Below are 24,127 nucleotides of genomic sequence, written 5' to 3'. Positions count from 1 at the left end.
CAAGGTAGATATTTCTATACTTATTTATGTTTCCCAGATCCTAAAATCTGGGAAAGGTGATAAGATATCAGTGTTTTGTGCTGATGTACTTATACTTTCTCAATATAATTATAAGTTTCATATTATACATATCCAGTGTCAACAAACTCATTGCCTCATGAGATACCATAACTGTAGGATATTTTCCATATGATTAAGTTAAAGGCTACCTGTTTTAAACAAATTCCCTTCTATTATCATCAAGAAAATAAATAAACCAATAAGCAGGTAGCAGGATGGTTGTTTTAAGTTTAATTCTTTCAAAGTGAATATTTTTCAATCATGTGAAATCAATTAAGTCTAGCTCTGCAGGATATATACTCCCAGGTCTCAGACATGGATTTAGTGCCCCCATTCTCTCTGTGAGAAAGAGGCAAAGGATATTCCAGGTGTGAAATGAACAGTGTAAAATAGAAATTATTATTGCTTTCCATTTTTTGCACGTGAACTTCCAGTAATGTAGCCTAGGACAGGATTATGGTTTTGGCAGGCACATCCTCATGTTGACTCATGCTAAACTTACCCCCAACTCAAACCATCAGGAAAAATTTTTTATATATTTGTTATAAAGTCAAACGTTCCACATCCTGTGTTTATTCAGTTCATTTTTTGGACGGAAAGAGTAAGACTTTACATTTATTCCTGTGAAATTTATTTATGTTTGATTCAGTCCATTGTTCCAGATGATTCTGTCTCTGGACATATTATCAACCCCTGCAGTTTCTTGGCATTCATAATCTGATCAACAGGCACTAATATTGATGCCAATGCTCAGCAGGCTAACATTAAAAATAATCTCTAAAGGAAAAATTTACTCTTGGCACTTACATTGATAGAACTCTCCTGAGCACTCTCTAGGTACAGTTTTCCAAACAGCTATGAAACCTTGTAAAGCTGTATCATCTAGTGTATATATTTCTGTATTATTCACAGGATATCATGAGACATGGTGATTCTAGTATCCAGACAGGAGCATTACTTTTTGTCTTTTTCAGGGGTTAGAACAAATGGTTGGAAATGTCAACCCCGAGAGAAAAAGGATTATTTTCCTTAGGTGAGTGAGAATGGGCAAGGATTTCTCTCTTGTTTACAGAGAAACCATGCCAGTAAGATGGATGCTTCTGAGAGGGCATATGAGGAAAGATTATAATATAGGTAGACTGGTTCTTTAGTACTCTTAGATAAAACATCTATGTATCAGTTTTAGAGGCTAAGAAGTTCTGGTTAAATCCTGTTCTTCCACATCAGTGACTTTCAGGTTTTAGAATGCCAGAATCATGTTTGATTTAACTGTTGAACACAGACTCATGACTCTCACCACCAAGATACTGATGCTGCAAGTCTAATGCCGGACTTTTGGCAATCTATTCAAAGTGATTTTTCATTTGGATGGTTCATGAAACACTTTGAGAAAATGTTCCTTCACACTAACTCAGGTGGCTCGATTTAGAGGAACATCTTTTATTTTATTTTTTTGTCACAAACTGATAAGAGCTAGTTTAGCAGTGTACAGTACACATTTTATTTAATCACTTTAAATTATTTGAACAAGGGATATGTGACAGGATAAAATAAGTAAGCCAAATGATGGTTTGAATCATCTTACGGTAACACATTTCAAATCTTAACTTTGTGCAGTTTGATACATGATTTCTCATTTCATTCTCCTTTCCTATGGCCATGCCACAAAGAGTGATATGTTTGTTGAGTTCTTTAGGAGTTGTGAATTGAATTCCGATGGATGATGGAGAGCCAAGAAATGGGACTCCAGGGTTGGGACCAGGGCCAAATGTTCAGCCTCCACCTCCACCCTGTATGGCTCTCAGCCTCTGAGCTGTTGAAATGCCCTGGTCATTAATTCTATAGCACCCAACCATAAAATCAACTCCTTCAACTTCTCAGATAGGGTTGAATCTATGCTGTCTCCAGGAAACTCCCATCAGATGTGTTTTATGTGTTCACGTGTGGGAAGTGGTCTAAGTGGAAGCTAATAGTAGAGCTATTTCAATATTTGACCAGACATATTTTAAGAAAATTGGACCCGAAGTCTATGTAGCCAGCTGAGGCAAATTTACAGTCCTGCTTTTAAGAACAAAACTCCCTCAGGCACTTGCTTCCTAAAGGCAAGACCCAAAGGAAATGAACTCTTGCTTAAAGACAACCTCTTTATTTTATGGGTTATCAATTTTCTCTTGGGTACAGTCCCCCAGCTACTAAGAGGCACCCCCTCCCCTCTCCCAAAGCAAGAACTTGGTTACAAAAAATATGCTGTCTTATTCAGGCCAACGGCCCAGTTTCCTGAGGAGGAGACACAGAAATGTTTTCCTCTGTAGCAAAGTCAGAGCAGCATATATGTAGGATGTGGATGTGCCACTTAGATCATTGCCAATAAACACTAGAATCTTAGCCTGAATTACACATGACACAACAGGATAACTGAATCATCGGTTCTGAAGGAGAAATCATTCGTGTTGTTTGGGGGAAGCTTTGTGAGGTGAATAGTCAACAACAATGTAAAGCACCTGATTTCTTTTTAACTGCGCCACTGACTCTGGAGCTGAGCTTATTCACATCTAAAAATTGTGAAAGCACTAAATAAGGTTTTTTGGGTTTTTTTTTTTACTATGGATGAAATCAGTCTTCTCAACAGGAATAAACCACAGGATAGAAGTCACAGGTTAACTATAGCTATTCTGAGTCAGCTTAGTGCTAAAGAACAGTATTAGTATGATTTTCTTAGTACACATACTAGATCATTAATACAAATACAAGAGCAGACTCTTTAAAAACTATAAGAATTATGATTACTAATAGGAAAACTTGAAAAATTTAATTTTATACATGATAAAGTCAGTATAAAATACTTAAGATTGGTTGTCTTATTAAGACTGCAGTCATTTTGTAAGCTTTGCTTATTGTGAATGTGAATAATTTTTAAGGGAAATATGAATATTCAATTACATGTTTCAAAATCAGACATTTACACATCTACTTGGGATAAGTGCCAGAGTTAACATCAAAAATATGTGAAGGACCTCTTGTCCAAATGGAGTATTAAGCTCCTCAAACAGGAGAATGTATCCCTTGCAAACTGTCATTATTTCAGTAAATGAAAACGGCCCTTTAACAGATGGGCAGCATACCCTGTAACTTGCTGATAGGCTAGTAAGAGACACTGATTTTTAAAAAATGAAGGACATGAACTTCTCAAATTACAGTTCCCAAATGGAGCTGGCAGAATAAAATTAAGAAGGTATATACCAGCTTGGCAAAAATTAGGAACAGACTACAGAAATCTGAGAGTTCTAAACATCGATATCAAAAGAACCCTTTCATTAAAAGAAAAACTCATTGAAAATATTGATATATGCTTTGAGAAAATATGCATTGATATAGTCAAAATGGGGTTGCACGTTATGGAATTATAAGTTTTCATGTAATGAAACAACGAACTTTCTTTTCAGAAATTAATTAAAATTCCCCAGAAAGGCTGCTATTTTTTTTTCTAACAGGCACCATTCCTTTCTCTGAACTTCTGTGTTTCTTAAATTAAAAATTTCCCCAATTGATTGATGCAACAACCAATTTAAATACACACCATGGGCTCAAATAAAATAAGAGTGTGGCATATCCGCTCACCTCTCACGCTCCTCTCGCATTTTTTCCAGTTCCTCTTCTCTAAGGCCACCATGCTTCAGAGTTCCCTTTTGATCAGCCTTTCCACTCTTATCGTCTTTCTTCTTTCCAAATCTAATGAAACAAGATATTTGTGAACAATTATCACATTCTTTGGGGGGGGGCAAATTTAAAGGACCTAAGGGACAAAGTCATTAAACTATAATCATTCATTCTTAGGATTACAAGATCATTTTTGCATAAAACAACAATAAAATATTGAAAGCAGAAAAATAATATAGATAGTAAATTCCCCTTTTCCCTTCCCATCTGATTGTGCAGTATGCACACAATCATGTGATTAAAAACTAAACATTCCCAATCATTAATTTAATAGAGATTACAAAACTGAAAGGTTAGAATTAATCTATAACTAAATACTGACTGGCCTCCGAGGTGATCTTCAGGGCTCCAGGTGGCACTGATATTAAGGTTCAATTTGTGGTATTATAAGGATGGTGCTCTAAGGAGCCTTACCAAACACTTGGTCCAGTGATCCCTATTTAAAGAAACTACAGTCCAGAAAGGTCTTGGTCAAGACCTAAAGAGTTCACAACACATTTAGGGCCTGGCTGGGAAGAGAACTTGGGTCCATTCTACGCTGCACTGGTTTCTTCAGGCCATGTTCACTCTCACATGCAATTTTGGGTTCCCCAAACTGGGCCAGGGTTATTAGCAGTACTCCTTACTGGCACCCCCAGTGTATATCTCTGTTTTTGTTTTAGAGCCACACCTGGCAGTGCTCACTTGGCTTTCTCCTTGGTCTATGCTCAGTGATCAGTCCTGGCAATGCCCCCTGGCCACATGGCATGCCAGGATGTAACCTGGGTCAGCTAGTACCCTACTCACCTTACCTGCTAGAGTATCTCTCCGGTCCCCTGTTCAGCATATTTCTAATTTACTGAGCATGATGGCAATTAGGGTAGCTCATCCTTCCTAGATTTACTGAATATAATGATAGATGACATTTATATGTTTAACGTATACAACATATTTTTGATGCATCCATATAATGCAAAAATGATTACCACCATTGTATTAGCTACCACCTCCAGTCCATCACAGAGTTATACTTGTATGTATATGTGTGGGAAACATTTCAGATTTACTCTCTTAGCAATGTTCAAGTGCATGATACAGTATCAGCTATGATCACCATGCTTGATATGAGAAACTCAAACTTCCTTATAACTAGAATTTTTACCCTTTGACAAATTATCTCCCCATTTACCTCACCCTCAAGTCCTATTAATAATTATTTTTGGTTTTCTTACCTTGTTTCATTTAGATTTCATTTATGAGTGAGGTCATATAATATTTGTCTTTCTTTGACTATTTCACTTAACATACTATAAAGAAGGTATATGCAAATTGTTGAAAATGGCAGGATTTCCTTCTTTTCCATTGTCAAATAATAGTCCATCACACATTTAATAAAATATATATAATGAAACAATACCTTTTGTTTATATATTAATATATTGATTGACACAAGTAGCTTCTGTATTTTGCCTATTATGAGTAATGTAACAATAAAAATGGATTTGTTGAGTTCAATAAGATTCTGATTTAAATTCATTTGGTTACTGAAGAAGAATGACTAGATCCTACTGTACCTCTAGTTTTAATTTTTTGAGGAACACCTATATTTCTTCCTATAGTTACTTATTTTTATTTTAAATAATAATACAAAGGGAAACCTATAACTATTATACTTTTGAAAAACATCCTTCTTCCTTAGCATATTCAGGAAAGCAAAAATTAACTATTGCATTTTAACCTGCAATTAAATAACTATTATGCCAAATTTTTTATTAAAGGCATAGTTTTCATAATATATATTTTAAAGCAAATTTTCCTGGAGCAAAAAAATGAATAGCTTGATGTTGAGTTAATACTCAGAGAGAAAGTCACTCATTTATGCATATTCTTTTGTTTAGACAAAGATTCTTAAAGCTATTAAAAAATTTATTCTTTGTTTCTTATTAGACAGGTAGAAATTTTAATTCTATGCATATAGGAGATTGTTAATATTCAAACATAAGTCAGATTTTTGATATAGTCAAGATTTCTCTTTTATCTATAAAAAAGTACATACCTGAAAATGTATTTCTATAAATACATTCTTTAGCATTCCAGAGCAATGCTGAAGAGTTTTCATGATAAGCATTTTTCTCTAAATACCATTATATGAGAAGTTAATACCTTGTATATTAATTAGACAAATTATTTTTTAAAAAACCTGCCATCATATGTAGTAATATCTGGGTAAAAGTAAAAATTGTGGGGTAGAGTAATGCTGTAGGAAGTTGATGAGGGGAAAATCTTGCCAAAGATCTATAAATATTATGCTTGTTTTTCCTACAAGTTCAAATATTTTATTCTAAATTTGGAGGCTTGGGATTTTATCTGAGATGAAAGGAATCTTATTTTTGAAGAGTTAAACTAACCTATACCCCAGTATACCTTATCTTTATTGCTTCAACTGATAAATTGTTTTCCTTCCTGAAGCAAAAATATTTACTTATACTGAAATTCAAGAATAGCTTACTATGCTTTCATCATGGTAGAATATGTTTGATCAAATAAAAGGTTAGTTGTAAGTAAATTCTACAATTCATTTTCTTCTTGGAAAGAAGCACTGTTAATAGTCAAATCAACCAATTCCACAAATATTAACATACTTTTATTTAAAGTTTACAATAATTTAATAAAGTTTCCAATGAGGAAGGCATAATAGCTGTGAAACTTATTTCATTAGACAAGCAAGAACAGTTACAAAATTATCTTATTTTATAAAGTTTGGGCTCAAAAATAGAATTATAAAACAGCAATCTTCAAAAATACTCCCACATTGTTAAGCTGAGGAAATTGAGGCCCAGATAAGTTAATTACATTTTATTTATTAATGCACTGGAATTTTTTTCAGTTGTGCAATCAGATATCTTATTACTGGTGGTAGAGATGGTAGAAGTTGGGAGAAAAGCATCAATTTAGTGACTTTTACAAGTCATTTCCATAGCAGTCTATTGGGGGTAGGGAAGAGAGTGGGGGTCATTTTACAGTCATTTTTATGTTCACTGTCAAAAAAAAGATGGATTGAGCAGATCCAAATACATTGATTCATCTCCCCATCAGTTATTTTTTTTTTTTTGTGGGAAAAGTCACGAGGACCCAAAATGGCTGAAATGATGGCTTTGAGTATGAGGGTTTCAAATATCCACTGCATTCCAGGCATCCTATTATCTATTACCTTAGAAATTTGAGAGTTGACCATTCTGGGCTAGGTGCCTTAAGGAAATTGCTTACAGGTCAGCCTTGTTTTATATAAAAAATATTTTCCCAAAGAATTCTGTGAAAACATATGGTTTTAATCAATAAAATCTTACTTTCCATGTACCTGGGAAGCCTGTTTAAAGAACCCTATGATGGATCTTTCTATAAAGTGGAAAAATCACCTTTCAACATACCCTTTATGTAAATTTAGATTTTCATGAATTATACGTTTCCTAAAAACACCTGTCCCTGTTCATTCTATAGAAAGGCTATATGAAATAGGTTCATGGAAAACTACTTTGCATGCTTGCTTCTTTTTTCTATTATTCATGTGTTTGTTTAAAAATATTAATTAGGTGTCTTTTCTGTGTTTGACATTGTCATAAGCACTTGACAAAGGTTGGTACTGTATTTGGATACAAAATCAGACACTAATAGGATTAATCTAATAGAGGAAGGAGGCAATCACAAACAAGTGAAAATGATAACTGTAAGTTGTGAAAAGTGCTTTGGAGGCTGTCAAAAGAAACAATAATAAGAAATTGGTTGGGAAAGACTTCAATAAAGGAATGACATTTATTTGAAAACCATAGGAATAAATGGTTATACAAAGATGGGTGATCGGTCATCTTGTGGGTAAATAAAATGGTATATGGAAAGGGTCTGAGCTAGTGCATTGCAATTAGCGAAAGATAAAGTAGCTGAGCAAGGAGAACACAGAGGATACTCACAAATAGTTGAGATGGGAAGGAGAAGAGGGAGCCTTAGTGTAGGCATGGAGTTCAGTTTAAGAGTCTAGAGGTCATCTCTAGCAACTCAGAAAAAGGACCGAGGTAAGAGATCTGATAGATTTGGAAAATTTGGAGAATTGGTGGAGGAGAAACAGGGAATAAGCAGGTTATTTTAAGCAGAAGTGACAAAATACAATGCAACTTTAAGGATCATAAGGCCTGCGCTAAAGAAATATTGATGCTCTGTGTGTAAGGCATGGCAGCAATAGCACTGCACTGTAGCACTGTCCTCCCATTGTTCATCTATTTACTCGAGTGGGCACCAGTAATGTCTCCATTGTGAGACTCGTTGTTACTGTTTTTGGCATATCGAATACACTACAGGGAGCTTGCCAGGCTCTGCCATGTGTGCGGGATACTCTTGGTAGGTTGCCGGGCTCTCTGAGAGGGACGGAGGAATCAAACCTGGGTCAGTTGGGTACAAGGCAAACGCCCTACCTGCTGTGCTATCTCTCTAGCCCATGGCAACAGTATACACATAAAATATATTACTGCTTGAACTCTGATCTTCAAGTAATAATATTACATAAAACAACCAAAATCAATAATAACTCACCACTCAGGTAGCTGAAATAAAAAGTAGCAAGTAAACGCTGACTGGGACTACTACAAACACATTGGGGAACTAGAAGTGGTAGCATAAACTAGAAAATAAACAGCTGGAAAGAGAAGATAGTGATTTGAAAAAAAGTGACAGAAGATAGTGGTGGATCAAGGGAGAGTTCTTGAAAGTTCACTTTCAAACATGGATATTTTAGTATGCATGGGGAATCCAAATGAATGAGTCAAAAATCAAGACTATTCAAATTCTTAGGAACTGTAACATTTAAAGGTTGGATGGAGGGCTTGGATGTATAAGAGAAAAAGAATTCTCAGAGATATAGGAAGACAATTAAGAGAGTGAAGAGCACAATGTATGAGAAGAATGCGGCATAGCGGACACGGTCATCAGGGCCAACAAGGTGGGGACACTACTGAGGCATTCAGTGAGGTGAAACTGAAAAGCGTTCATTCTATTTGGCTAGTGGAATCAGGTAACAATCTTGGCCAGGATCAATGGAATGATATACGCAGAAGTCTGGAAGGAGCCTCAAAGGGGAATGGTGGATTGAAGTATGATGTATCTGTGTACAACCATTTCAACAAATTTGATTGTAGGGTGGTAACCAGAGGTGGGATGGAACATTAAATCTTTTCTATTTGGTTGGTACCAAAAGACTTGTCTACTGACAAGAAGAAATGCCATAATATCAACATCTGGAGCTGAGGAGAAAGAATAAAATTATTTTGTATGATAAAATATATTATTTTTTATTTAAGTATGCAGTTTGGTTGCTTTAAGAACACTCACAATGTTGTACAAGCCACTGGCCACTATTAATCTCTAGATCATTTTCACCAACCAAACTGAAATTCTATGTTACTCAATGAAAACTCCGCATTTCTCTCTCTTCCAGTTCCTGGTAACTAACTATTCTTTTTGTCTTTATGTATTTGACTGTTCAAGGTAGTGTAATCATATAGCATTTGTCATTTGGTTTTTGGCTTATTTCACTTAGCAATCTATTTTCAAGGTTCATCTGTGTTGTAGCATGTATCAGAAAAGGGTTTAATAATACTTCATTACACAGTTACATATTTTGCCTATGTATTCATCTGATGGTGGCTATGTAGACTGTGCCCCTTTAGGTTATTGTAAGGAAAGCTCCATAAATACTGGTATAAAACAAAGTTGTTGGTAAGGCAAGAGGACAGACAGAGATATAGAAACTCTGGAGAGAGATTTGTCTTTGATAGGTAGCCACAGAGTCAAAATTAGAAGCACAGAAGAGAGGAAACAAGTTTGTTTATAGAACTGATGAAGAAAAAGTGGAAGAATTTCCAGGTAATTAATTTTCAGGTAATTATTTTGTCAGTATTCGAATACTGTTCCTATCTTTAACATGAGATGTATCACTAAAGTTACTCAAAGGAATAAAATATAAAAACAAAATAAAAGAAAAATTCATGAGAAAAATACCCCAAATTTATATCACTTATGTTACTATTCTTCCTAAGTTGCCGTAAACAGCCAAATATGGAAGTGGAATTTGATAACAGTTCATTAATTTTTTGAGCTTTTATTAACCAGCCATTACGCATCTTATGGACAGTCCACATGAAATTTCTCATTCACTACATCAATCACAAAGCAATCATCTAACGCCTCACCCTAAGAAGCCCCTAGCATCCTAGTGTTTCCTATTCAACATTTTAACATAGTTCTTGGCAGGTATCTACTAATTTCCCAGTTATTGTTTCTCTCTCTATCCATTTTCTGAAGTTCTTTTAAGGTAATGGTGACCTTAAATTCCTTCTTATATTCCTATGCTCTTTAAAAAATAATCTAGTATGTGTGTGTATATATATATATATATATATATATATAGGGTTCTATTTGTAGTTTTTTCTACATCTGTTCTTTCATTTAATTCACTTTCTTTTTCTTTCATCTTCTTTTTAACTATTTTTATTATTATTTTTTGGTTATTATGTTATACTCACTCAATGTTTCAGGGTTGCTCCTGGCAGTGCTAAGGGAACTATGTGATATCGAAGATTAAACTGGGTGTCATGCATGCAATTAATTTACTTCTCAATTCTACTGAGTACTGTCTATAGTTTTTTCCTAGGTCCCATTGTGTAGTAGATGCAACTATCACCCTCTTCTCGCTTTCACTTGATGCACATACTAGATAAAAGCAGTCTGAGAAACATCCCAGGAGGACTGCAAAATTAGCCAAGGAAAAGTCAAGATGCTCTCTTTTTTTCACTTTTTGGGTCACACCCAGCAATGCAGAGAGGTTACTTCTGGCTCTGCACTCAGGAATCACTCCTGGAGGTGCTCAGGGGACCATATGGAATGCTGCGAATTGAACCCGGGTTGACCGCATGCAAGGAAAATACCCTATCCACTGTGCTATGACTCCAGCCCTCAAGATACTCTTTTTCAAAATGAGTAGAAAACTACAATCCAAGCTGAGATATTTTAGGTGTCCATGATGCATTTGGAATAGGCTGAAATATTGACTCCTCACTACTATTAGAAATCTACAGAATAACATCAGATGTAAAAATTCACAAATCTCAAAGTCATAATATTTTCTAGACATGCATAATGGTTCATTATGCCTGTAACCAACTGACTTACAAGCTACACATAGTATTGCCTTATCATTTTATAAATTATACAGTTTGAAAAAGCTCAAGAAAAATATGAGGGCAGAAAAGTTCACAGACCTTTGACTATATTTCCATAGTTTATTCTGAAATTCACCCATAAAAGGTTTCTGTTGTCTAATGTATTCTAAATTGGGTTCTGAATTAGCATATGCATATGCTGATGAAATTAACTTCTTTGTATTATAATCTCATATAGTTTTATGCACTTCAGCTATTGCTTTTCTTTAAAATGTATGTCACAAAGGTCTTTACTTGTCTACCACAGATGATTCCCATTGTATTTGACAGTTAATGAATCTGATACAAATGCAGTGAAAATTGACCAATTAGAGCTCACCCCATTTCCTGGTGCCTGTGGGTATTTCTTACTTGTATTCTAATATTGATAAAAATATAAAGAGTTATGTGTTTGTTATAAATAGAGCTTGGTTAAGAAAGATAAAAATCTTAATTTTATGTTTAGACTCCCCAGCACAGTATTTCAGCTTGTTTTGTTTGGGAGCCATACCCAGATAATCTCAGGGTTTATGCCTGCACTCAGGGATGATTTCTGGTAGTGTTTGTAGAACCATAAGGTTTTCCAACATATGGGTTTCCAGGGATCAAACTTGGGTTAGCTGTATGGAAGGCAAGCTTCCTACCTGCTTTATTATCACTGCAACAGTACCTACAGTATGTTTATATGCTGTAGGTGATGCCTATGATGATAAACTATATGAAAACATCAAGCATGGTACATGTCACTGATATCTACCAAATACTTCCTTTGAGATCAGACTTCTCACTAATCTTAAACAGCTACTTTCTTCTAGGTTCTTACTTATTCCAAAAGAATGTGATTCATAAGTTGGTGGCATTCTTCATTCTAAACCAGAGAGTCTTCAGATCTATCATTTTTAGGAAGGAAACATAGGGAGATCTATAACATTCTAGGATCCTGTATGTGGACAAAATGTCTTCTGGGGAGAGTATTAAATCAGTGCCTGGCTCAACCCAGATGCTGTGGATCCTTAAGAATATTTGTTTTTCCAAACCGAAGGGATTGAATAAAACATAGAAGATTTAAAAATACTAAATACATTAGGATGAATTCAAGAAGGTCTAGACTGCAAAACAAAGCAAAATGCACATCATCAGTAACCAATCTTCTTAAAACAAACAGTTCAAGAGCCCTCTGGTAGACTAACTTGCAAGAATCAGTTAACAGACTTGTGAGACACTAGACAGTTATTTTTGCTAAGCATTGTTGGAGCAAATGAACAATCCACTCAGATTATTAAAGTGGCACTTCTGTTGCAAAAAAGAAAAAAAGTATGAAAAAGAGGACAGAAGTTAAAATTAAATGAAAATAAGCATGAATGAGTGAGCAAGAAAGATAAAGATACTAATAAGGTATGATTTTCAGATCCACACAGGGACTATAAAAAGCATATTAACTGTCACTACCACACTGGGTTTTAAGTGATTCAATCCCTCTGCTTTCCAGAAGAAGAAATACTCTTCAGGAGCATGCTGAACTTTGATTAATTGCTTTCATACGCTCTTACTGACTAAGACATTGTAGGCAAGAGCCTTAGTGATTTAGACTAAATGCTTATGATTTCTGGGAAATAAATTGAGTAGGAACATTAAAGAAATAGATCTCTTTTTTTGCATTTTATGTTTTCTTAATAGTTAGAGAGGCTTTTCTTTTATTAAATGTTTACTTATTTCAACGCAGCAGAATATGTAGGTTCTTCCCTTTTATTTCTATTACTGCTAAGTGGATCTTTGAGCTTCTCTGACGACCGAGTGCAGAGACACACTGATGGCCTAAACATAAACCTGAGTGCTAATTCAAATAGTTCAGAGGGTTGGGATTCAATGTCTGGCTGAAGACAAGCATTCTCTCCTCTATATGCATGCACAACATCCCTATCTTCCTTTCTCATTTCCTTTCTGTGTCCTTTGGTCCGGAAACCCCCAAATTAGTAAAGAGTGTATTGAGATCAAATCACTCCTCATTTATTATTGGTTTCCCTGACAAACGTGAGAGGTTACCCAACTGCTGTGGACATCTCAACACTCAACCAGCCACAGCTCACTCCTTACTGACCACAGAGCCATTCCACAGAAGAATACGTCCTTCAACAGGAAATCGTGCTAAAGGCCCTCACTGGCAGGTGGGGTAATTTCAGTCAGTTGCCTGCGAAGGGAAAAACTGACTCATATTGACGCAATTAAATCCTGGAATTACTAAATAACAATTCTGTGGAAAATGAAGGACTCATCCTCAGTCGCTAACTAACATGTCAAATACAACTTATATTCCAATAGCATGATTAATGTACATTCAATTTGCATAAAATTCATTACTATAAAGAACAGATTTATGGTACCTAACTCATTTTGTATAAACAGAGGAACACTACTGGAGAAATGATTGTTATTTTTTTTCTTTGTACCTTGACTAGCAAAAGACTATTTATTTATTGAATTTTATTGAATCACCATGAGATAGTTGTAAGCTTTCATGTTTGGGTTACAATCACACAATGATCAAACACCCATCCCTCCACCAGTGCACATTCCCCACCAGCAATATCCCCAGTATATACCCCCTTTTCTACCCTCCCCCTGCCTCCATGGAAGACAATTTTCCCCATACTCTCTCTCTTCTTTTGGGCATTATGGTTTGCAATACAGACCCTGAGAGATACACACACCTGTTATCATGTGTAGGATAACACTGTCTTGTCCTTCCTGCATAGCCTCAGGTAGTTTAGGTTTATTGGGTTGCTCCCACCACAGTGCTCCCATTCCTCTGTGTTTATTTGTAACTTCTTTCTTTGTGCCCTGTTGACTTGTAAATATTGTTTTTCTCTTCTCCCTAAGTCCTTTGCATAGTTTATTCAGAGCAATGTCCTTTTTGTATGGATACAAGAAGACAGTATAAGCTATCCTTTTGTAATGTGACTCTCAGTGATATTTTCCTCCTAGGCATCTGTTCTCTCACCTAAGCCTCAGCTGCCTTTACTTCCTAGTACCCCTCAAAAGCAGGGTCCTGAAGAGGGACTGGATGGAACCAGGGCAAGCCATAAGCTATGTGCTACCCTGGCATCGAGTTTGGCCTGGCCAAAGTGCCATAATGCCTAACTATAAATTAAGAGCTTGGTCATGGACAAATGCGGTCATGATCCAAAAAGTAATAATTAGATTCAGACCCTGCTAGGGTTAGGAATGATTAATCTGGCCTGAGTGCTGTAGCCTGAGTCTGTGGCAAGATGTTCCCAGGAGAGCTGCCCTACAAGCCTCAATGGTATCTCTTACTGTGTTCATACAGAAATAACTAGTATTAAGATGTTGATAGTTATTGCACTGAGGAAAGGAGAAAAACACTTTAGGAGATATTTTGCCTGGGGCAGTCAGGAAGGGCTTTGGAATACCTCTTCAGTGGTGGTGTTTTCTTTGAACCTGGTGGGACCCCAGGAAGGGCTTTCTTATTTTGATTTTGCTACCTGACTGGGTGCAGTGTCAGCCCAGAATGCTGGGGCCTTGGAGAGACAAGAGAGCTGTAGAGAGAGAGCAGGGCAGCATGATGGACTGTGGAGAGGTTAGCAAGGGGGACAGAGAGAGAAAAATGTAGAAGGATAGAGGAGCAGGCATGTGGAGAGAGAGAGAGCCCAGGCTGCGAGATGGAGCATGGAGAGATGAGCAGGAGAGACAGAAGGAGACGGGAATGAGGAGCAGTGTGAGACTAGAATGGGAAGCTCAGAGAGACCTGGGCAGGCGCATGGGGAGAATGGAATAAACAGCATCTGATCAATCAACCGGCTTGGGCCTCGTTTCCCCCACTGTCTGCCCCATGTCCCGGGCTGCCCCAGCTGGGTTAGCGGCCCGGGCCCACCCTGAATGCAGGCGGCTAGGGGAAGAGCTGTAGGGGCCTACTCCTGGCCACCCTCGGAGGTTTTTAACAATCATGTTTGCTCCTTTCTCTATTTTCTGCACACATCTCCCATCCCGACTGATTTCTCCAGCCTTCTTTTTCTTAGTGATCTCTTCTCTATTCCAGCTGCCTTCTCCCCTTTTCTCATGAGGCAGGCTTCCAGTTATGGAGCAATCTATCTGTCCCGTGTACCTACTATCCTTAGGTATCAGCCTAATGTTATGTTGTTTTGTATTCCACAAATAAGTGCAGTCTTTCTATGTCTGTCCCTCTCTTTCTGACTCATTTCACTTAGCATGATATTCTCCATGTCTATCCATTTATATGCAAAGTTCATGATTTCATCTCTCCTGACATCTGCATAGTATTCCATTGTGTAGATGTACCAAAGTTTCCAAAGTTTCTTTAACCAGTCATCTGTTCTACGGCACTTGGGTTGTTTCTAGATTTTGGCTATTGTGAACAGTGCTGCAATGAATATACAGGTACAGATGTCATTTCTACTGTGCTTTTTTGCATCCTTGGGATATTTTCTCAGAAGTGGTATTGCGAGGTCATATGAAAGCTCAATTTCTAGTTTTTGAAGAACTGTCCATATTGTTTTCCAGAAAGGCTGGACTTCTGGGCATTCCCAACTACAGTGAAAGATTGTCCCTTTTTCCCCACATCCACGCCAGCACTGGTTGCTTCTGTTCTTTTGAATGTGTGCCAGTCTCTGTGGTGTGAGATGATATCTCATTGTTGTTTTGATTTGCATCTTCCTGATGGCTATCGATGTGGAGCACTTTTCACTTTTTCATGTGCCTTTTGGCCATTTCTCTTTTTTTCTTTTTTTTGAGGAAACTTCTGTTCATTTCTTCTCCCCATTTATTGATGGGGTAGGAGGTTTTTTTTCTTGTACAATTCTACTTGTGTCTTGTATATCCTGGATATTAATCCCTTATCAGATGGGCATTGGGTAAATATTCTCTCCCATTCTGTGGGCTCTTTCTGTATTTTTGTCACTGATTCTTTTTTTTTAATAATTTATTTCTTTATTGAATCACTGTGGGAAAAGTTACAGAGCTTTCGGGTTTAGGTCTCAGTCATGTAAGTATCAATCACATTTCCCTTTACCAATACTTATTTTTAACCGCGAACCCCAATAGAACTCCACCTCCCACCCCTCCCAATTCCTGTGAGGCAGATGAGTTCTAGTTAATACCTACTTTGACTAGATACATTGTTTCGATAGAAGATGCACAATTATTGTTTAGAGTTTATGACCCCCCTCCCCCCCCCCCCCCCCCCCCCCCGCCAAGCAGATATGCTGAAACAGCGTTGTGAAATGATTTGCTTTCTACAGCTGGGTTTAAGAATAAAATGATGTCGCACAGCCGCTCTTGGGGCCGCGCGGTTTTGGATTTCTGCTGTTTTACTTATTAACCCTGGAAGTATTTCTATTAAAAGTTAGATAGTTAAGAGATTGGTTTCTGTGCTCTGGAGTCGTGGCCGTGCCAGAGAGCCGCTCGTTGGGGGCAGCTGGTGACCTCGGTCGGGCGTGAAGGACGGCCCAGAACGCCCCCCTTCCCATGAGGCCCGTGCCGCCCCCCGCCCCCGACTCAAACCTGCTGTCCACAAGGCTCCCATGCGGCCGCCATCTTTCTTTCCAGAGAGGAGCGGCGAGTGGGTCAACACCCTTTCCCCTCCGGGCAGGCATGCTGGCGCGGTTTAACACATAGTCCATTTGCTTTTCTGCTCCAAGCGGGTGGCTCTCTGTGCTAAGTCCTTGTGCCTCCGGGGCCGTGGCCGTGCTGGAGAGCTGCTCGTGGGGGGCAGCTGGTGACCTCGGTCGGGCGTGAAGGACGGCCCAGAACGCCCCCCCTTCCCATGAGGCCCCTGCCGCCCCCCGCCCCCGGCTCAAACCTGCTGTCCACAAGGCTCCCGTGTGGCCGCCATCTTTCTTTCCAGAGAGGAGCGGGCGTGTCACTGTTTCTTTTTTTTTTTAAATTTTTTTTTTTAATTAGTGAAGCACCATGAGGTACAGTTGTAGATTTACAAATCTTTGTGCCTGAGTTTCGGTCATACAATGATCAAGTACCCATCCCTCCACCAGTGCCCATTTCCCCCCACCCCCCCTCCCACCCTGCCTCTGTGGCAGGGCATTCCCCTTTGTTCTCTCTCTCCTTTTGGGTGTTGTGGTCTGCAAAAGAGGCATTGAGTGGCAATCATGTTCAGTCCATAGTCTACTTTCAACATGCATTTCCCCTCCTGGGAGGATCCTCCAAACACCTTTCATTTGGTGTTCCCTTCTCTATCTGAACTGCCCTTTCCCCTAGAATATCCGGCTGGCCTCTAAGTTATGGAGTAATCCTCCTGGTGTTGATCTCAGCTATTCTTAGGTATTGATCTCATATTTTGTTGCTTTATATCCCCCAGATGAATGCAATTTTTCTATGTCTATCCCTCTCTTTCTGACTCATTTCGCTTAGCATGATACTTTCCATATTGTACCACTTGTATGTAAATTTCATGACTTCATCTTTTCTAAGAGCTACATAGTACTCCATTGTGTAGATGTACCAGAGTTTCTTTAACCAGTCATCTGTTCTTGGGCATTCAGGTTTCTTCCAGTTTCTGGCTATTGTAAAGAGTGCTGCAATGAACAAACAAGTGCAGATGTCACTTCGACTACACATTTTTGCCTCTCTGGGGTATATTCCCAGGAGTGGTATTGCTGGGTCAAATGGGAGCTCAATTTCTAATTTTTTGAGAAACGTCCATACTGTTTTCCAAAAGGGCTGAACTAGTCGACATTCCCACCAACAGTGAAGGAGTGTCCCTTTCTCGCCACATCCGCGCCAGCATCGGTTGCTTTTGTTCTTTTGAATGTGGGCCAGTCTCTGAGGTGTGAGATGGCATCTCATTGTGGTTTTGATCTGCATCTCCCTGATGATTAATGATGTAGAGCATTTTCTCATGTGCTTTTTTGCCATTTGGATTTCTTCTTTGAGAAAGTTTCTGTTCATTTCATTGCCCCATTTTTGGATGGGGTTGGATGTTTTCTTCTTGTGGAGTTCCACCAGTATTTTGTATATCCTTGTTATCAACCCCTTGTCAGATGTGTATTCGGTGAATATCCTTTCCCATTCTGTAGACTGTCTTTGTATTTTGGTCACTGTTTCTTTGGAGGTGCAGAAGCTTCTTAGTTTAAGATAGTCCCATTTATCTATCTCTGTTTTTACTTGCTCGGCCAGTGGTGTGGCATCTTTGAAAGTACCATTAGCCTCAATGTCATGGAGGGTTTTGCCAACTTTGTCTTCAATGTACCTTATGGTGTCTGGTCTGATGTTGAGGTCTTTAATCCATTTTGATCTTATTTTTGTACATGGTGTTAGGCAGAGTTCTGAGCCCATTTTTTTGCATGTAGCCGTCCAGTGATGCCAGCACAATTTGTTAAAGAGGCTTTCCTTACTCCACTTCACATTTCTTGCACCTTTATCAAAGATTAGATGATCATATGATTGAGGGGAGATGTCAGTGTATTCAACCCTGTTCCATTGGTCTGCAGTTCTGCTTTTGTTCCAGTACCACGCTGTTTTAATTATTACTGCTTTGTAGTAGAGTTTGAAGTTAGGGAGGTTGATTCCTCCCATTTTCTTTTTCCCAAGAATTGCTGTCACTGTTTCTTTTGAAGTGCAGAAGCTTCTTAGTTTGATGTAGCACCATTTCTTTATGTTTGCTTCCACTTGCATGGTCAGTGCTGTTTCATCCTTAAAGATGTTTTTAGTTTCAATGTCGTGGAGAGTTCTGCCTGCATTTTCCTCTACGTACCTTATGGATTCATGTCTGATATTGAGGTCTTTAATCCACTTTGATCTGACTTTTGTGCCTGGCATTAGACAGAGGTCAGAGTTCATTTTTTGCAGGTAGCTATCCAGTTTTCCCAGCACCCTTGTTGAAGAGGCTTTCCTTGTTCTACTTCACATTTCTTGCTCCTTTATCAAAGATTAAGTGGTCATATATTTGGGGGTCTGTAACAGAATATTCAACTCTCATCCATTGGTCTGCAGGTCTGTTTCTAGCCCAGTACCGTGCTGGCAAAAGACAATTTTAAAGGGAATTCTGGATATTACTACTCCATCTTCAGAAGCTAAAAGAATAATGGCATATTTTCTCTGGAATTCATATGCATTAAACAAGTCTAAGCAATGATATAGCTTAGACTCAGTCTAATGGGAGTAAAACTTATCTTTATAATTCTGATTGAACAAAAAATATCATGGCATTTTTGGTGCCTAAATTAGCATATTTTCTCCAGCATACTGAATTAATCAGATGAGTGACAAAAGAATTAGTCCATGTAGGATCAACCCCTAATTCATATTTATTTATCAAAGCTGAAATTCAAAATGAAAGCACAGCATTGATTCTCTATAGTTCATGTACTATTTTATGATGTACATATACATATATACTTTAGACTTTTTGTATGTCACACAAAGTATAATTATGAATTTATATTTTTCATATTCCTCTTTAATATATAAATGGTATCCTCTTTAATATATAAATGGAAAAGACAATGAGAATATCACAGAACTTTTTTTCTGGGAGTGGAAAACTTTTCTATTGTACCATAAAAGTCTTAAATTATGTGACTTTTATTATCAAGCATGTATTGTACAAATACAAAAGAAGAAAAATAATTAATGCATGATAGAGATAGTAAGAGAGCCTTAAACAATAGAAAGGAGTTATTATATTGTTTTTTCATAAATGATATTAAGTTTTAAACTGTTCTTAAAAGATGGAAGCTCTTTTAACTTTAGGTCTTTCCACCCACTCCTTCTTACCTCCTTTGCAGAAAAAAAAGATCAATCACACATAAGGAAATTTTACTGAAGATTAAAATCTGGCATATCTCAGTGTAATGACATTCAAATTTAATATTATATGTATAAATAAATAACAGCTTTACTAATCTAATGAAGCTGGATGAGTATATCCTGTTTTAGTGAAGATGGGTTTGGTCTTCAAGCCCATGAACTATATTCTCCGTTGAACTATGTCTCTTTCTTTGCTTTTTCCACTCTGGAGAAGTCCATGTTCTCTCTTGAATATACTTTCTTCCTCTCTATATACATCATTCTGAGTAACTTTCAATAAAAACTAACCCAAAAAATGGGTGGATACTACATCCAAGGAGTTTCAAGATGAAGAGACTTATGGTTATGTTAGCAACTGGATTCAGGCAAGTACTACTTTAACTACTGCTTAGTGTCACTCCTCCAGGACTAAAGTTGGTAAATGCTTCTCTTGTTTATGTGTGCATGCTTTCATTCCACAAGACTGGGGGGCCTACTTTGTGCCAAATCTTTTACTATGGAAACATAGTACAGGGGTTAATGAACTTGCCTTACTTGTAGACACTCGTGATTTGATCCTTCACACCACACATGGTCTCCTAAGTACTTCCAGCAGTAATCCTTAAGCAAAGAGTCATGAATAAACCCTGAGACTTTTTTTTTGGGGGGGGGGGAGTGTTACCACAAAATAAAGAATTGGTAGATGCTAAGGATACAAAACCATTAAGTCACCTTTGGTTTCTACTCTCAATCCCAGTGCATTATGCATAGTAAAAATTAAACAACTATTTTTGAGCTAAATTATAGATGAGAGTAGTATTTCAGGGGCTGTATCACCTATCTTCTTTTTTTCATAGTCTGTATCTTCACAGAAGATCCAAAGGTCCTTCATAAATCATCCTATTTCCCCCCATAAAAATCCCTAACTATAAGGTGCTCTCCCTATAAATACACAAATCAAGAGACCTTAATTTAGGTTTAATAGGTACAACCTAGTCACTGACCTGGTATCTACAGTGACAGAAAGACCAAATAGTGGGCAGACAGCAACACATCTAGTAAAGGTAATGAATACCTGGATATCTGAGTGCCACAGGGACATTAAGTCACCTTAGTTCTCTTTCTCAGGATGACTAGTTCTTTCATGTTGTTAAAACACCCTGTCTAAAAAATATCATGTCAAATTCTGAATGAAATTTGAAACTAAAGCTACCATTAAACATAATAAATCTGCCAGATGCCATCTAAAAAAAAAACAACATGATGTCTATCTCACTCTTAGACCTTTAATTTCAGAGTTTCAAAATAATGGCCTCTTTAATCTTCGGTTTCAAATAAAGATATGTCTGAGGTAGTTGCTGGGTTCTCTAGAGTTTTGACACTACTACTTGTCTTTGTCATTAGTTCATCCTGTCCCTAAGAGCATACCAAATAATAATACCTTTGTCTGTACTCTTTCATAAAATAGTTCTTTTGGAAAAATAGGTAATTTAAAAAAGTATGAGCCCAAACTTAATTTGAAGGCAGGCATCAGATTTCAATTTTATGTTAGCTATAGAGTAAATTTAACTAATAACTTTTTTATTCTACGAGTCCCTAAAGAGTTGGCCATCAAACCAAATTGATTCTTAACTATAACCAGTTTGGAAATAAAAAAGTATGTAGCTACTTTGGATGTCTCAAGTGAAATGGAACTTTTTGTCTCTCTTAGGGCCAAACTGTCATAAGTTGCATGAAATCTTTCAAATCTGTGTTGTATACCAAATTTATACTTATCTTTCAAAGGTTTAGAATCTCCCTTTACTTAGCTGCTCGTGAATGTTAAAATTTGGAACCTATGAATATGATTTGCCAACTACAAAAGAGGAATAATTATTGTTTTTAAATAAAGTGGCTATTCATCAAGCCACACAGTGAACATTCTGGGTGTCTATCAGGTCCCAGAATACTTTATATAAGACAACTCAGCCAAAATGACAGTCACTTTGGAACAACTGAGCAATCCACAATGTTTCCCTTGGTTCAGTGGGAGCAGGACAAGAGGTAGCAATTTAGTTCATAAGAACAGGTTTCCCATAGGATTTTAAAACTATTTTATAAAATGTATATAATCTCATTATCCAGAAATAAAACACCAGTAAAGAAAATAAATCCAGAATTAAACAACAACTTGATTTCTGGCAAGGTTTTCTAATCACCTGTAATTCAAAAAGAGCTATTACTGGTAACATGCAATCATCAAAGTATGCTTTCACCTGGAAATGCATAGTAGCTTAGATGGTAATGATTTTCAATTTGACCTAAGAAATCAAAAATTGATTTATAGTCTGTCCAAAGCATCAGGCTCCTATTTGTTTGCCCACTAGACTGTGAAACTACTATTCAGCTATGTAAGTATATTTTCTTGTTCCTCTTTTTCTTGTGCTAATGGTTAAGTTTTCCTTTCTTCAGTACCACAGCTGATTAATTCCCACAGTCCCCGAACAGTATTCTACGGTTCAAATGGCTTCTAGTAACCTCATAGGATATTAAAAAAAAAAAAAAAGAAGTTTGTATTTTTTGAGTATATGTAATTAAATGCACAATCCTGTAACATACGTAATTAAATGTAAAAGAAGTCTACACCTCTCAATAGAAAATTTCAGACTGGATTTTGATGAACACACTTAAAAAATATTTTTTTAATGTGCCAAGAATTTATGTGAGAGTGTTTATCTCTGGGGCTACTTTTCGATATTAGATCAATTTTGTATTATATCACAAGGAAGGAATGGTAGTGAAAACATCAATTTTGCCTAGCTACATGTTTATTCAGATGGTAGCGGTATCTCCTAATGTGATATAATATACAAGACCTGACAGACTGTGTTTCTGGGTGGTTTGGGAGGGCCAGCGTGGAGTGGATTGGCAACATCAGTCAGATGGTGGTTGGGTTGGCAATCATCATGCAGTGCATCTGTAACTGGTATTTGGTTTTGGATTTAATGTTTCTGGTCTCCCCAGGTTTAGTAATTCTAAACTTCAGCACCTAATATTGAAGTGACTTTCAATAACTAATCCTTTTCACAAACACTGAAGTCATATTTGATTCTGTAGAAATCCACAGTATTTGTGTTTTTTTTCATTTTGGAAGGTTATTTGGAAACCCAAGCCAATATATTATTTCAAGTGTGACTAAGCTGTTGTCATTCATTTTCCACAAACTCTAACACTCTCTAGGACCCATCCTACTGAGCATTGTCGACTCACTAATCTAGTCAATCCTATGATGGGAGAAACAGTTGGGACAAAAGAATAATAAATCCAACCATTATCTGAGTTTTATAAAAGCAATATTTTAGCGTATTAGTAAGAGTGAAAAGAAAAACCAAAAAGAGAGAGAGAACAGAGGGGAATGCCCTGTCACAGAGGCAGGGTGGGATAGAGGGGATGGGGGGTGGGAGGGATACTGGGATCCGTGGTGGTGGGAAATGGGCACTGGTGGAGGGATTGGTATTTGATCATTGTATAATTGAACCCCAAGCACAAAATTTGTAAATCTACAACTGTACCTCATGGTGTCTCACTAATGAAAAAAAAAAAGAAAAAGAAAAAAGAAAAACCAGAAAAATGTACAATTGGTAAGAAAAGTTCAGTTTAACATGTATTACCTAAATTTATTGAGGTAGGGGGAGGAATCTTGTTATATAGGTTTCAATTAAGGACTCCAAATCAGAAGATTCATGAATAATAATCTCAATGTAGTTAATTAAAACATTCCATCTAAAGCAACGATTGCTTGATAAGAAGAGAAACTCTTCAATACAATTTTTAAGTGCCTGGCAAGCTCCCTGTGACGTATTCGATATGCCAGACACAGTAACAACAAAGTCTCCAATGGAGACGTTACTGGGCCCGCTCGAGCAAATCGATGATCAAGGGGAGGGGCTTTGAAATATACAATGTAATTAAGAACCAAGGCTCTATTGTTTATTTTTGCTCTGGGGCCATACTCAGTGTTGCTACGGGATCACTCCTTCTCTGCTCTGTGCTCAGGGTCTCCTGGCAGGTATACTACATGTGGTATAGGGATCAGCACCTGCGTCAGCTGCAGGCCAAGCAAGCATCCTACTCATTGTACTCTCTCTGGCTCCCCAAGAATTATAGTTCTTAGCAAATAAAATAATAAGAAAACCACAACTTGTATTTATTTGGTATATACTATATTTCCATGTGAAATATGTGTCAGTATATGTTAGAATTCATGAAAGCAATGATACATTTCCAAAATAAGTTTGTTCAAGATAGGCTTTTGAAATTTATTCTGTTATTGGTGAAAAACATTTCACTTGCCCTTTAATAAAGAGATTTGC

The 24,127-nt window shown here is 37.3% G+C and overlaps 1 protein-coding gene across 2 annotated transcripts in view; it reads right to left on the bottom strand.

Annotated features, from left to right (window-relative positions):
• The window catches only part of PARD3B (par-3 family cell polarity regulator beta), a 1,231,823-nt gene that overhangs the window by 242,063 nt on the left and 965,633 nt on the right, over positions 1-24,127 (bottom strand). For both annotated transcript variants that reach the window (XM_056111836.1, XM_056111837.1), the window contains one exon: positions 3,679-3,789. In XM_056111836.1, the coding sequence (XP_055967811.1) occupies positions 3,679-3,789 (111 nt within the window). The remainder of the gene's footprint in view (positions 1-3,678; positions 3,790-24,127) is intronic.

Source organism: Sorex fumeus, unplaced genomic scaffold (assembly GCF_029834395.1).
Source record: "Sorex fumeus unplaced genomic scaffold, SorFum_2.1 ptg000014l, whole genome shotgun sequence".
Taxonomy (NCBI): Eukaryota; Metazoa; Chordata; class Mammalia; order Eulipotyphla; family Soricidae; genus Sorex; species Sorex fumeus.
The sequence above is the reverse complement of the archived record's forward strand: the minus strand, read 5'-3'. Positions and strand labels throughout refer to the sequence as shown.